Source organism: Ailuropoda melanoleuca, chromosome 1 (assembly GCF_002007445.2).
Source record: "Ailuropoda melanoleuca isolate Jingjing chromosome 1, ASM200744v2, whole genome shotgun sequence".
NCBI classification, from domain to species: Eukaryota; Metazoa; Chordata; class Mammalia; order Carnivora; family Ursidae; genus Ailuropoda; species Ailuropoda melanoleuca.
The window spans coordinates 99,453,184-99,465,908 of record NC_048218.1 but is presented as its reverse complement, the minus strand read 5'-3'; the positions used below and the strand labels follow the sequence as shown (position 1 = coordinate 99,465,908).

At 40.3% G+C, this 12,725-nt stretch overlaps 1 protein-coding gene and 1 pseudogene across 4 annotated transcripts in view; both read left to right on the top strand.

The window, feature by feature from the left end:
- Positions 1-12,422, top strand: part of LOC117802825 (basic proline-rich protein-like) — an 88,409-nt gene extending 75,987 nt beyond the window's left edge. The window contains exons 2-4 of one of the 4 annotated variants that reach the window (XR_004626350.1): positions 6,968-7,026; positions 8,899-9,027; positions 12,203-12,422. Coding sequence is in view for 2 of the 4 variants with exons in the window: in XM_034663680.1 (XP_034519571.1) it covers positions 6,968-7,005 (38 nt within the window). In the remaining 2 variants the exon portion in view is untranslated. Of the gene's footprint in view, positions 1-6,967; positions 7,027-7,393; positions 7,858-8,898; positions 9,028-9,382; positions 9,498-12,202 lie in introns of those variants that run through there. The other 3 variants (XR_004626349.1, XM_034663680.1, XM_034663667.1) reach the window with 3 other exon arrangements.
- Positions 8,465-9,990, top strand: LOC100472983 (annotated as a pseudogene).
- Positions 12,423-12,725: the final 303 nt, after the last annotated feature.

Sequence of the window (12,725 nt, the reverse complement as noted above, 5' to 3'; positions counted from 1 at the left end):
AAATCTGCGAGGCTCAGATTAAAATCGAGAATGTTGCAAAGGAAGAAGAAAGATACAGTTGGTTTATTGGATGGAATCAAAAGTTGTTGACATTTCTTTGAATCTTGAACTACTAAATTCATTTCTCTAAGTATTTCTTTCTATTAGTTTTTCTTAGTGTTGCAAGTTATCTCAAATAGCTTACAAAGTTCTTGGCAAAGCACTTCTGTTTGCTGTAGAACAAAACTGTTCTGTGTCGACTTAACAGTGTATGTGTTTTTGTATAAAATTGTATCATGGCAGACCTGCAGCAGTTTTTCCACCAAAACGAAGCAGTGTAACATTTTTGTTCTATCAGCACTGCATTTAAAAAATGTTAATGTTAAACACAAAGAACCATTATCTTATTTGGCTATGAGATACTGAGTTGGAAAAGCCTACAGTTCTTCTGTGTTTCCCCTTTCCTCTCACACTGCCGCCACCCTCAACACTTTTGATACTTCTGGTCACCAAATGTGTGGAGGGTTCCCCATATCAAGCAATTCTCCAGGACACCTACGGGGTGTCCTACAATTTAGCTCACTTCTAACACTATCTACCTGGAGACAATGCCATAGGTTAAGGGGTCTGTCCCCAAAGACTGCTCTCACCCCACTTCAGATGTCAATCTCAACCAGTAGGTCCTCAGCTTACCCACAGTTTCTGTTCGATGTGGCTACAAATCAGTGGTTCCCACCACTCACTCCCTGGATTCACAGAACTGAGCAGCTCACAGAACTCAGGGAAATGCTTACTTATGTTACCAATTTATTAAAGGATATGATTGAGGATACAGATTAACATCCGTCTGAAAAGATACATAGGGCTAATTCTGGCAGGGTCCTGAGCACAGGAGCTTCTGTCCCCGTGGAACTGGGGTACATCGCCCTCCTGGTACCTGGATATGTTCACCTACTTGGAAGCTCTCTGAAACCCTTTCAGTTGGGATTTTATAGAGGCTTCCCTCACATAGGCAGATAAATTATTAACTCCATTTCCAGCCCTTCTCCCCCTCTAGAGGATGGGGGTCGGTGAAGCTAAGGATTTCAAGCCCTAATAATCACTTGGTCTTTCTGATAACCACCCCCCATTCGAGAACCAAAGATGATCCCACCCAGAGTCACCTCAATAGAACAAAAAAAATGCTCCTCGTGCTCTTATCATTTAGGAATTTACAAGGGTTTTAGGAGTCCGTGTCAGGGACTGGGGTTGAAGACCAAATATATATTTCTTATTATGCATCTCAATGTCATAGATAGATTTTAAATCTTTTATTAAGAGAGAAAGCCTATAAGCAGAAACACAGAATTTGAAGTTTAAAGGTTGGAGAACCACAAAAGGCGAAATACAATCAAGCGGTTTAGAAACTTGGAAAGAGGTTAAAGGCACTAAGTATCTAAAGATCTGAGTCAAAATCTGGGCGCCCATCTTTCTAGGTATCATACCTTTGCTAAGTAACAACCTCCCTGAACTTCAGTTCCTCCACCTGTCAAATGGGGATCACTACCTACTTCTCAGGATTGTTGTGAAAATTAAATAGTGAGTGTAAGATGTCTGGCTTGTCACATGGTAATTTAACAAATACTTATTCTGTATCTTTCTCTTCGCTAAGAGTTTAAGATCTAGTTGGGACTATACTCTGTACACCCAGGAGGGGATAAAGAAAAATCCAAGAGGTAAGCCACAACTCACATGCACTGAGGTGGCTGGAGAAGATGATCTCTAATGTCCCCTCCAGCTCTAAACATCGACTATTCTATGACAGCTGTATGAGAAGTGTCATGGGGCAGTGCATGATGAATCGGCAATAGGGAAGTGCAGACAGTAAGTGCTGTGAGGCCGAAGAAGGGGGCATTTGCCCTGGGCTGGAATGGTTTTGGAAGACCATTAAAAAATTCTGAGCGGTCTGAGCTACAACAAAAGCCCAATTCAATTAGGAGAGCAACTGGCAAGAGTCTGATTATAATACAAATGCAGGCCTAGCTGAGGAGAATAAGAAACATAAAATACTGTCGAGAAAGAAGAAAGGAAAATGCAGTGTCAGCAATGTGGTTTCTGAAACACACAAAGAATATTAAGTAGCTATCGTGCTTTTCATCCTTACAATAGTCTTTTAAGGTAGGCAAAGTATATCAGTCCTGCTGAGAATCTCCCACTAGTGAGAAAATTGTTAGAAATGCGTTTGGTTACAAATAATAGAAAACCTGCTCAGCATTGGCTTAAACAAACAGAATTTTTTTCTTAAATAGAAAGAACTCTAAAGGTGAATAGCCTAGCGTTGGAGCCACCTCATAATAACACAATCAAGACACAGTTTCTTTCCAGCTCTCTGCCTCAGCATCCTTAGCGTGATGGCATATGCCCTCACTGCTTGTTGCCTTCTGGTCAGGATAGGGCATCACATTTGCATTCCAGACAGGAAGCAGACAGAAAGGCAAAGGAGCAAAGAGCAAGGGCAAAAGGGCACATCCATTGAGTCTGTGCCTCTTTACTAAGAAAGCTGAAGTTCTCCTGGATGACTGCCCAATAGACTTCCCCTTCAAACCTGTTCGCCAAGATTGTATCTCATGGTTGTTCTGAGTGGTAAGGATACCGGGGAGATGCGGTTTATCAACCAACGAACAGCGTAGACCAAAGTATTGAAACCTTGTGAAAAAAATTACAACAAGAGATAAAAGCAGGGAATTGTTTTCCTTAAACAGAAAAATTTACCCTGCTTTTTAAAGAAATCAGACATTTTAAAACTTCGTGATAATTGTAGATTCGCATGTGCTTGTAAGAAAGAACATAGAGAGATCTCCTAAACCTTTAATCTGTCCCGGCAATGCGTTACATCTTGCAAAACTGTAAGCACAATATCACAACTGGGATATTGACTTGGATATAACCAACATACAGATCATTTCCATCACCACAAGGATCCTTCATGTTGTCCTTTTATAGCTGCACATACTTCCCTCCTGCCCTTTCCTTCATTCTTAATTTCTGGCAACCATTCATCTATTCTCCAGCTGTCTAATTTTGTCATTTCAGGAATGTTATATAAATGAAATCATATGGTGTATAACCTTTTGGAAATGGTTTTTTCACTCAGCACAATTCTCTGGAGAATCTGGAAATTCACCCAGATTGTGTTTTGTACAATAGCTTGTTTCCTCTTATTGCTGAATGGTATTTCATGGTATGGATGTAACACAGTTTATTCACTCTTTGAAAGATATCTGGGTTGTTTTGGCTACTGCAAAACAAAACAAATCAAAACAAAAGCTGCTATCTACATTTGTGTACAGGTCTTTAGGTGAACATAAGTTTTAATTTCATCAGGATAAGGAGTACAGCACCTAGATTGTATGATAGTTGCATTTTTGGCTTTTTAAGAAACTGCTAAGTTGTTTCCTAGAGAGGCTATACCATTTTGCATTCCCACCAGCAGTGTGTAAGTAATCCAAGTTCTTTGCATTCTTGCCAGCATATGGTATTAGCACTATTTTTTATTTTAGCCATTCTGATAAATGGGTAGTAATATCTCATCTTTTTAATTTGCATACTCCTAATGGCTAATGATGTTAAACATCTTCATATCTGTTTGTTTGACTACTGGATATCCTCTCTAGTGAAATGTCTCTTCATGTTTCTTTGCCCATTTTCTAATTGGATTGTTTTTTGACTTATAAATTTTGAGAGTTCTTTATTTTATTTTTATTTTATTACTTGTAAAGTTTATTATTTTTTTAAAACCACATCCAATATGGGGCTCGAACCCATGACCCAGAGATCAAGAATTACACTCTCTTCCAACCGAGCCGACCAGGAGTCTCACGAGCTCTTTATATGTGCAAGATCCTGGTCTTTGGTTGGATATGGTTTGAACACATTTTCTTCCACTCTGTAGCTTGCTTTTTATCCTCTTAACAGAGTCTTTCACAGCAAGTTTTTAATTTTGATAATGTCCAATTTACCAATTTTTTCTTTTATGGATCATGCTTTTGGAGTAAAGTATAAGAATTCTTTGCCTAGTCCTAGATCCCAAAGATTTTTTTCCTGAAATTTTTTGTAAAAGTTTCATATTTCTATGTTTCATCTTAAATCTGTGATCCATTTTGAGTTAATTTTTATGGATGGTGTGAGACTTAAGTCCAGGTTTATTTATTTATTTATTTATTTATTTATGTTACTGGATGGATATCTGCTTGTTCCAGCACCATTTGTTGAAAAGACTATTTTTCCTCTACTGAATTTCTTTTATACTTTTTCAAAAATCATTTGGGCGTATTTGTGGGCGTCTATTTCTGGTTTCTTTATTTTGTTCCAATGATCCATGTGTCTATCCCTCCACCAATACCACGCAGTCTCGAATATTGTAGCTCCATACTAAATCTGGAAATCTGGTAGAAAGATTTTGTTTTTCCAAATTGTTTTAGCTGTTTCGTTTCCTTTGCCTTTCCATATAAATTTTAGAATAACGTTGTCTACATCTACAAAAAAATATCTTACTGGAATTTTGCCAAGAGTTGAATTAAATTTATATGTTAATTTGAGAAGGATTGACATCTTTACTGTGTTGAGTCTTTGAGTCCATGAAAAGAAGAGGTCTCTCTACTGATTTAGGTCTTTGTTTTTCTTTCATCAGCATTTTGTAGTTTTCAGCACACAAATTTTGTGCACATTGTTAGATTTACTTACATTTTTCACTTTTTTAAGCAATCATAAGTAGTATTGTATTTTTAATTTCAGGGTCACATGTTCATTGTTAGTATATATAAATACAGTTGCTTTTTTTTTTTTTTTAGATTTTATTTATTTATTTGACAGAGATAGAGACAGCCAGCGAGAGAGGGAACACAAGCAGAGGGAGGGGGAGGGAGAAGCAGGCTCATAGCTGAGGAGCCTGATGTGGGGCTCGATCCCATAACGCCGGGATCACGCCCTGAGCCGAAGGCAGACGCTTAAATGCTGTGCCACCCAGGCGCCCCGATACAGTTGTTTTTTTAAAAAAAAGATTATTTATTTTTGAGAGAGAGAGGTGCAGGAGGGGAAGAGAGAGAGAGAGAATCCTTAAGCAGACTCCCTGCTGAGCATGGACCCTGAGATCATGACCTGAGCCAAAACCAAGAGTAGGACTCTTAACTGACTGAGCCACGCAGGTGCCCCAAATATAGTTGATTTTTAATGTTTGGCTTGGATCTGTGACCTGATGAACTCACTTCTTAGTTCTAGTAGGGTTTTGTGCTGTTTTGTTTTGTTTTTTCTAGATTCCTTGGGATTTTTCCATTTAGGCAATCATCTCATTTGCATTTAAAGGCAGTTTTATTTCCTCCTTTCTGATATGTTTGCTTATTTACTTTTCTTGCCTTATTGCACTGAACAGAACTTTCAGCACTATGTTGTACAGGAGCGGTAAGACTGAACATGCTTGCCTTGCTCCTAGTCAACCTTTTACCATTGAAGATGATGTTAGCTGTAGGATTTTTACTGATGCTCTTTATCAAGTTGAACAAGTTCTGCTCTATTTCTATTTCACTAAGAATTTTTATCATGAATGGATGTTGAATTTTATTAAATGTTTCTTCTGCATCAGTTGATATGATCATGTGATTTTTTTTTTTTTTTAGCCTGTTAATATGGTGGATTACGTTGATTTTTTAGTATCGAACCAGGCTTGCATCCCTGGAATAAAGTTCACTTAGTCATGGTGTCTAATTCTTTGTGTGTATTGCTAAATTCTACTTGCTAATACTTTGTTAAAGATTTTTGCATCTATATAATAAGGGTATTGGTCTGTAGTTTTAGTCTTCTTCCTTCCTTTCTTTCTTTCTTTCTTTCTTTCTTTCTTTCTTTCTTTCTTTCTTCCTTCCTTCCTTCCTTCCTTCCTTCCTTCCTTCCTNAATAAGGGTATTGGTCTGTAGTTTTAGTCTTCTTCCTTCCTTCCTTTCTTTCTTTCTTCCCTTCCTTCCTTCCTTTTTTTTTGTACTGTCTTTGTCTGGTTTTCAAAAAAAGTTTCAGAGAACGAATTGGAAAGTGTTCCCTTCTCTTTTATTTTCTGAAAGAGATTTTGTAGAATTGATGCTAATTCTTCAAACATCTGATAGAATTCTCTAGTGAAATATCTGGAAGGTTCTTTTGGGGGGAGGTGGGATTTTTTATAACAAATTCTATTTCCTTCTAATTATTGGGTTATTAAAATCATCTACTAAATTTGGGGTGTGTTGTGGTTTTTGCTTTTTGAGGAGTTGGACTATTTCATCTAAGTTTTCAAATTCTTGTGTGCAAGGTTGTTCATAGTATTCCCCTATCAGTCTCTGACTCCCTGCCAGTTATCTAAATCTGCAAGATAGTAAAAAACATTGTACATATCATCAACTTTTAGTTCCTTGTAAAAATCGCTCTCAGAGCCATCTTACTGCTCCAAGCTGGAGCCATCTTATTTATTTATTTATTTATTTATTTATTTATTTATTTGGAGAGAGCACTAGTGGGGAAGCGGCAGAGGGAGAGGGAGAGAGAGAATCCCAAGCAGGCTCCATGCGGGGTGCTCAGCCCCATGACCCTAAGATCATGACTTGAGCAGAAATCAAGAGTCAGATGTCCAACTGACTGAGCCACCCTGGTGCCCTTGGAACCAGCTTATTGCACCCTCTGTGTAGCACAAAGCTGTCACCTTGGGATTTTGCCTAACTTCTCTCCTGTTTCCTATTTCCTTTGTCCTCCTTTTTCTTGGTCTGTATGGGTCAGTAACTTCCTCAGAAGGATGCAACTGAAATGATCTTTATTATACACTCACATTTTATTGATAGTTTGGGCTTAGAATACAATTCAAGGTTGGAAATAATTTTACTTCAGAATTTTCAAAGTATTTCTCTATTGCTTTCTTGTTTCTGGCATTGCTGTTGAAAGTTTGAAGCTATTCTGATCTCAATCCTCAGCATGTGACTTGTTTTTTTCTCCCCAGAAGTTTCCAGAATCTTTCTTTCATCACCAGTGTTCTAAACCTCATGATAATGATCTCTGGTATGTACCTATTTATATCCATTTTGATAAGAATATGGTAGATCCTTTCAATTTGTAAATCCATGTCCTTACACTTTGGAAAATATTTCTTGGATTGGTTTTCCAGTAATAATTTTTATAATAATTTGGGAGATTAATTGGGAGACCATAGTCAACAATCTGAAAAGTGTCCCAAAACAAAGCAGCTACACACCCAGGCATTTTAGAAGGTACTTTTCTGACATCCAAATTTGCTTACTTACACTCCCTGTACATCCTTGGGATCTGCCCTGAAACTCAACTTCAGATGCTATAGAAATGCCCATGTAATAAAAGTAAGTTCATTTCTAAACAGTTTTGAAAGGTACATTTTCCCCATCATCTCCAGACTGGCAGGTCACTGCAAGGACAGTTTTGATGTCTTCTCCATTCCTGTTATCAGAGTGAACTAAGCAAACAGCAACAAGCCACCTTTGAGATCACCTGAGAGGAAGAAGTGAGGAGGATTTCATCATAAATGGGACAATGACATGGTAGCAATTACTGATAAGAGGGACTAGAGCAAAAATGTCAGTTTTGTATCTCCAGATTCTTAGTTCTTTTGGACCCAGGACATACAGAGTTTTATTGTTAAAATTTATTTTGGTGTTTCTAAATTTGTTCATTTCTCGTTTTTTCTTTGTTCATCTTTTCTTTTATGAAACCTGTAAAATATATCATTATAAAATATTTCTTCATCTATTACTGTAGTAGTAGTTATCTTCCATCATTAACATCTTAAAGCTAGAGGTCATTCAGTGATTATATCTTTTTCTTTTTTAAGATTTTGTTTATTTATTTGACAGCAAGAGAGAGAACCTAAGCAGGGGGACCGGCAGGCAGAGGGAGAGGGAGAAGCAGGCTCCCTGCTGAGCAAGGACCCCCCCCCCCCAACGTGGGGTTCGATCCCAGGATCCCAGGACCCTGGAATCAAGACCCTAGCCAAAGGCAGATGTTTAACCGACTGAGCCACCCAGGTGCCGCACATCTTTTTAAAACTATAGTAGGGGTGCCTGGTGGCTCAGTCAGTTGAGCATCTGACTGGATTTCGGCTAGGGTCGTGATCTCAGAGTCATGGCATTGCCTTAAATAGGGCTCTGCACTCAGCCCGGAATCTGCTCCTTTCGCTCTCCCTCTGCCCCTCCCTGCTGCTTACTCTCTCAAATAAATAAATAAATAAATAAATAAATAAATCAATCAATCAATCTTTAAAAAAAAAGACTACAGAAAAACATTACAAATTCAATCAATACCAATTTCGGAATTTGCAAAAGGGAAGAGATTTCTTGAGTATTATTGTAATTTTATTATTTTTTCTGTTTTATTTACTGCAATTCTGTGTGCGTTTTTTTGTATTTTTAAAACTTGTTGAAGTATAATATATATTCATGGATTATGTTATAGCTAAATGAATTTCACAATGAACACTCAAATTTCAGTGTTTGTAATCTCTTTCTTTTCTTTTCCTTTTTTTTTTTTTTAAGAGAGAGAGAGAGCATGAAGGGGGAGGGGCAGAGGGAGTAGGAGAGAGAATCTGAAGCAGACTCCATGTCCAGGGTGGAGCCCAGTGTAGGGCTTGATCTTACGACTCTGAGATCATGACTTGCGCTGAAGTCAAGAGTCAGATGCTTAGCTGTCTGAGCCACCCAGGCACCCCAGGAGTTCCATTTTAATGCCAAGGTCAAACACACAGAATTTAAGTTAGGAAAAATACACTAAGGCAAAGATTTGAATAAGGACAGAGATCCTGAATATAAGGACTATGGGACAAGAGAACCCATTTTTCCAAGATGAGATTTGAGGATTAAATAAGAAGTGCAAAACAAATTTCTCTCTGGTGTAATTTTCCTGCAGTATGTCATTCTGAGACCAACATTAGCAAGCTCATCCTAAGCTTGTGGCAGAGACATTTGACACCAAGCACTTACTTCTGACATCTGGAGATCGTATGCCGAGGGGAGAGAAGTGTGAGGAGAGATACAGGTACTTTCTGCCACATACGTATTTCATTTGTGAAAAGCCTGTGGCCTTTCTGTGCTGAGGGTGCCTATGAGGGTCCATATTGTTCTGGGTTCCCATGGAACCTAAAAGGAAACTTTCACAACGTCCGGAGCCCTCGGCGTCCTCCTGCAAAGGGAGGAGGATGTCCTCTAACTCCTTGCAGCAGGAACCCACTTAGGTGACGCCAACCCTGACTTCCAAACGAAACAGTATGTCTACAAAAGGGAAAGTGATGGCGTATTACAAATCTGGAGAGATCCTACAAGAAGCTTCTGCCGGCAGCTCGTGCCATTGTTGCCATCAAAAACCCGGCTCATGTCTGTGTCGTATCCTCCAGGAACACCGGCCCGTGGGCTGTGCTGAAGTTGGCCGCTGCCACCGGAGCCACTCCTCTTGTGGCCGCTCACTCCTGGAACCTTCGCTAACCAGGCCCAGGCAGCCTGCAGGGGCTGTGTCTCTGGTGGTGACTGATCCCAGGGCTGCCCACCAGCCTCTCGTAGAGACGTCTTATGTTAACCCGCCTGCCATCGCTCCGTGTAACCCAGACTCTCCTCTGTGCTGTGTGGACACTGCCGTCCCACACGACAGCACGGGGGCTCACGCAGCGGGTCGGAGGTGGTGGGTGCTGGCCTGGGAAGTTCTGCACACGTGTGGCACTGTCTCCTGTGAACCCCACAGGAGGCCACGCCTGATCTCTCCCAAAAAGGCTGTGACCACGGAGGAATTTCAGGGTGAATGGTTGCCCGTGTCCCGAATGTACTGCTTCTCAGCCTGAGGTCTCAGGTGGTGTGCAGGTGTGCAGGGGGTCCCTGTGCCTGTCCGGCCGCTCTTTACCGAAGACTGGAGCTCCCCGCCGCCGCTCAGGACGGCTCTGCAGCCCCCGCTGCTCTGCCGCTCAGAGCGTAGGAACAAGCCCTGAGCCATCCCAAGCTGCTCTTCCACAGACTCTTATAATTTTTTTAAGGATTTTATCTATCTATCTATCTATCTATCTATCTATCTATCCATCTATCTATCTATCTCTCTAAGAGAGAGAGAGCACATGCCAGAGTGAGTGTGTGTGTGTGTGCAAGTGTGGGGAAGGGCAGAAGGACAGAGAGAATCTTTTGCAGACTCCATGCTAAGGACGGAGCCCAGTGTGGGGCTTGATCTCACGACCCTGAGACCATGACGTGAGCCAAAATCAAGAGTCAACTGCGCCACCCAAGCATCCCTCTTCCATAGACTGTTAAACAGAAAATGGATCTTTCCTGAAAAGGAAATAAGGTTAATGGAAAATGGAAAAACAGTCTCTTAAAAAAAGAAAGAAAAAGAAACAAGCCTGTGAATAATAGATGTCCTGAGCCTCAGAAAGGCATGCAGCCTGGTGTGGTGGTGAGGGCATGGGTACAGTTAGATTAACTGCGGTTCACGTCCAAGTTCTGCCACTTACTCACTATAGAACTCTCAGCAAGCTACCTAAGCTTCTGGAATGTCACCCTGTCTGTAAAACGTAAGCTCCACAAGGATGTCTGTGCTGTTCGCTGTTGTATATCCAGTGCACTGCGGCACTTGCTGCCTAATCAAATAGGGTATTAAGGGGCTATATTGAGGAAAAAAAAAAAAAAAGAGCAGCCCCTGACATTCAGAAGCTGGCCTGTATTCACAAGTAGCCTACATTCTCCTGTTAGACAAAAACAATTTCACAAAATGTCCACCTCTGACAACATTACTCTGACACCAAAATGAGACAAAGCAAGGCCACTGCATAATTTGTCCCACCATAGATAAATACAAGGGCACTGTGCTACCCACAAAATACCAAACACTCCCTCTCTTGGCCAAAATGAATAACTGCTACTGCTTTACTAACTGCAATTTTACCTTTTTCTTCTCTTCCTATACATAAGATTTGTTGAGATATCCATTCATAGAATTACCCCTACTTTCTGACAGCATCCAATCCAGAGCAGACCCCTGCTTTCTTAGAGCCTCTCTCAAGTTACCCAAGAAAGCCCAAATTCTATGGTAGGTTTTTTCTTTTTTTAAAGATTTTATTTATTTTTTATTTTAAAGATTTTATTTATTTATTTGAGAGAGAGAGAGCAAGCAAGCAAGAGAGAGTGCAAGAGGAAAGGGGATGGGAGGGGAGGGGCAGAGGGAAAAAGAGACCTCCCTGCTGAGAAGGGAGCCTGATGGGGTTGGGGGGTGCTCCATGGGAGGACCCTGGGATCATGACCTGAGCCAAAGGCAGATGCTTAACCAACTGAGCCACGAAGATGCCCCTATTTATTTATTAAAGAGAGAGAGAGTATGCATGCACATGTGCACAAGCATGAGTGCGGGGAGAGATAGAGGGAGAGGAAGAGAATCTCAAGCAGACTTCCCGCTGAGTGTGGAGCCCAATGCTGGGCTTGATCTCATGACCCTGAGATCATGACCTGAGCCAAAATCAAGAGTCAGATGCTTAACCAATTGAGCCACCCAGGTGCCCCTAGGATAGGTTTTTTTTCTAACACCCACCTCATGAGACACTCCATGACTCCTCACAATATGTTTGCATTCACTTCTGTGAATAATAAACACAATCTGTTTAAGTACAGTTGTGTTCCTAGTGGTATTTGGCTTAAGGGAAATGACAATATGAATGAAAAAAATGGGAAGATAAGTTGTTTCTTCAGAGTTGTATCAAACGGATAATTAATTCACCAAAATATATTGAGGGTCTGTTTTGGACCAGGCACTGTGCTAGGTGCAGGGAATATGGAGAAGAATGAGACTCAGACTGCTGTCCAGAAGTTGAACCCATGAAACGTGCAGAGTAGAAAATTTATGATCCAATTTAAAGTCGTTGGTGCCCCTACAGAGGCATGCACCTTCTGTAAAGATGTGGTAGGACCACACACAAAGGAAGAACATCTTTTTTAGACTTACCACCTCCAGAAGTGTAAGATAATAAATTTGTGTTATTTTAAGGCATAAAATTTGTAATTTGTTGCAGCAGCAATAGGAAACTAATCTATGATACTAGAGCTTAATCTTGAAGGCAGACTGTCCCAGGCATAAGCAAAGGTAGACGAGTTCCTGTAGGACCTGCCAGCTGTCTGTATGGCTGCGTACTTAGGAATGTGACAGGGTATGTCAGGATTAGATCCTGAAGAATCTTCTTTCCATGCAGAGAAATCGGAAAAGAATACGAAGGTTGTCAGAGACCACTGAAGTATTAAAAGCAGGAGAGTGTGACAAAATCAGATTTGCATTTAGAAGGATAAATTGGAGTCTGGAAGTCAGGAGAAGAAATGGGAGATTGCGTAAGTACCCTAGGCAAGAAACGAGAGGTTCACTTTGATCACCTTCTATTAAATGACCTTGCTTATTCCTTGAAATTTGGGGTGAGAAGACAGAAAAAAATGATTGTTCTTTAAATATTTGAAATTCTGTCACGAGAAATAGTGGTTACACATGGTCTGTGTTGTTCTAAGATCAAGGTATAAAGTCATAAGGAAATATTAAATGCACCAAGGGAAGCCCATTTTAACAATTAGTGGACTAAAAATAACAGACTTCACAAATAATTGGGTCTTATCTTTCTTCCTTTCATCTCTTCAACAAATAGGCATTTGAGTAGTTACCATGTAGTAGGCATTAGGCATATGATGGGAACAAAGGAGACAAAGACACTGCCTCTGATGGAGTTTAAT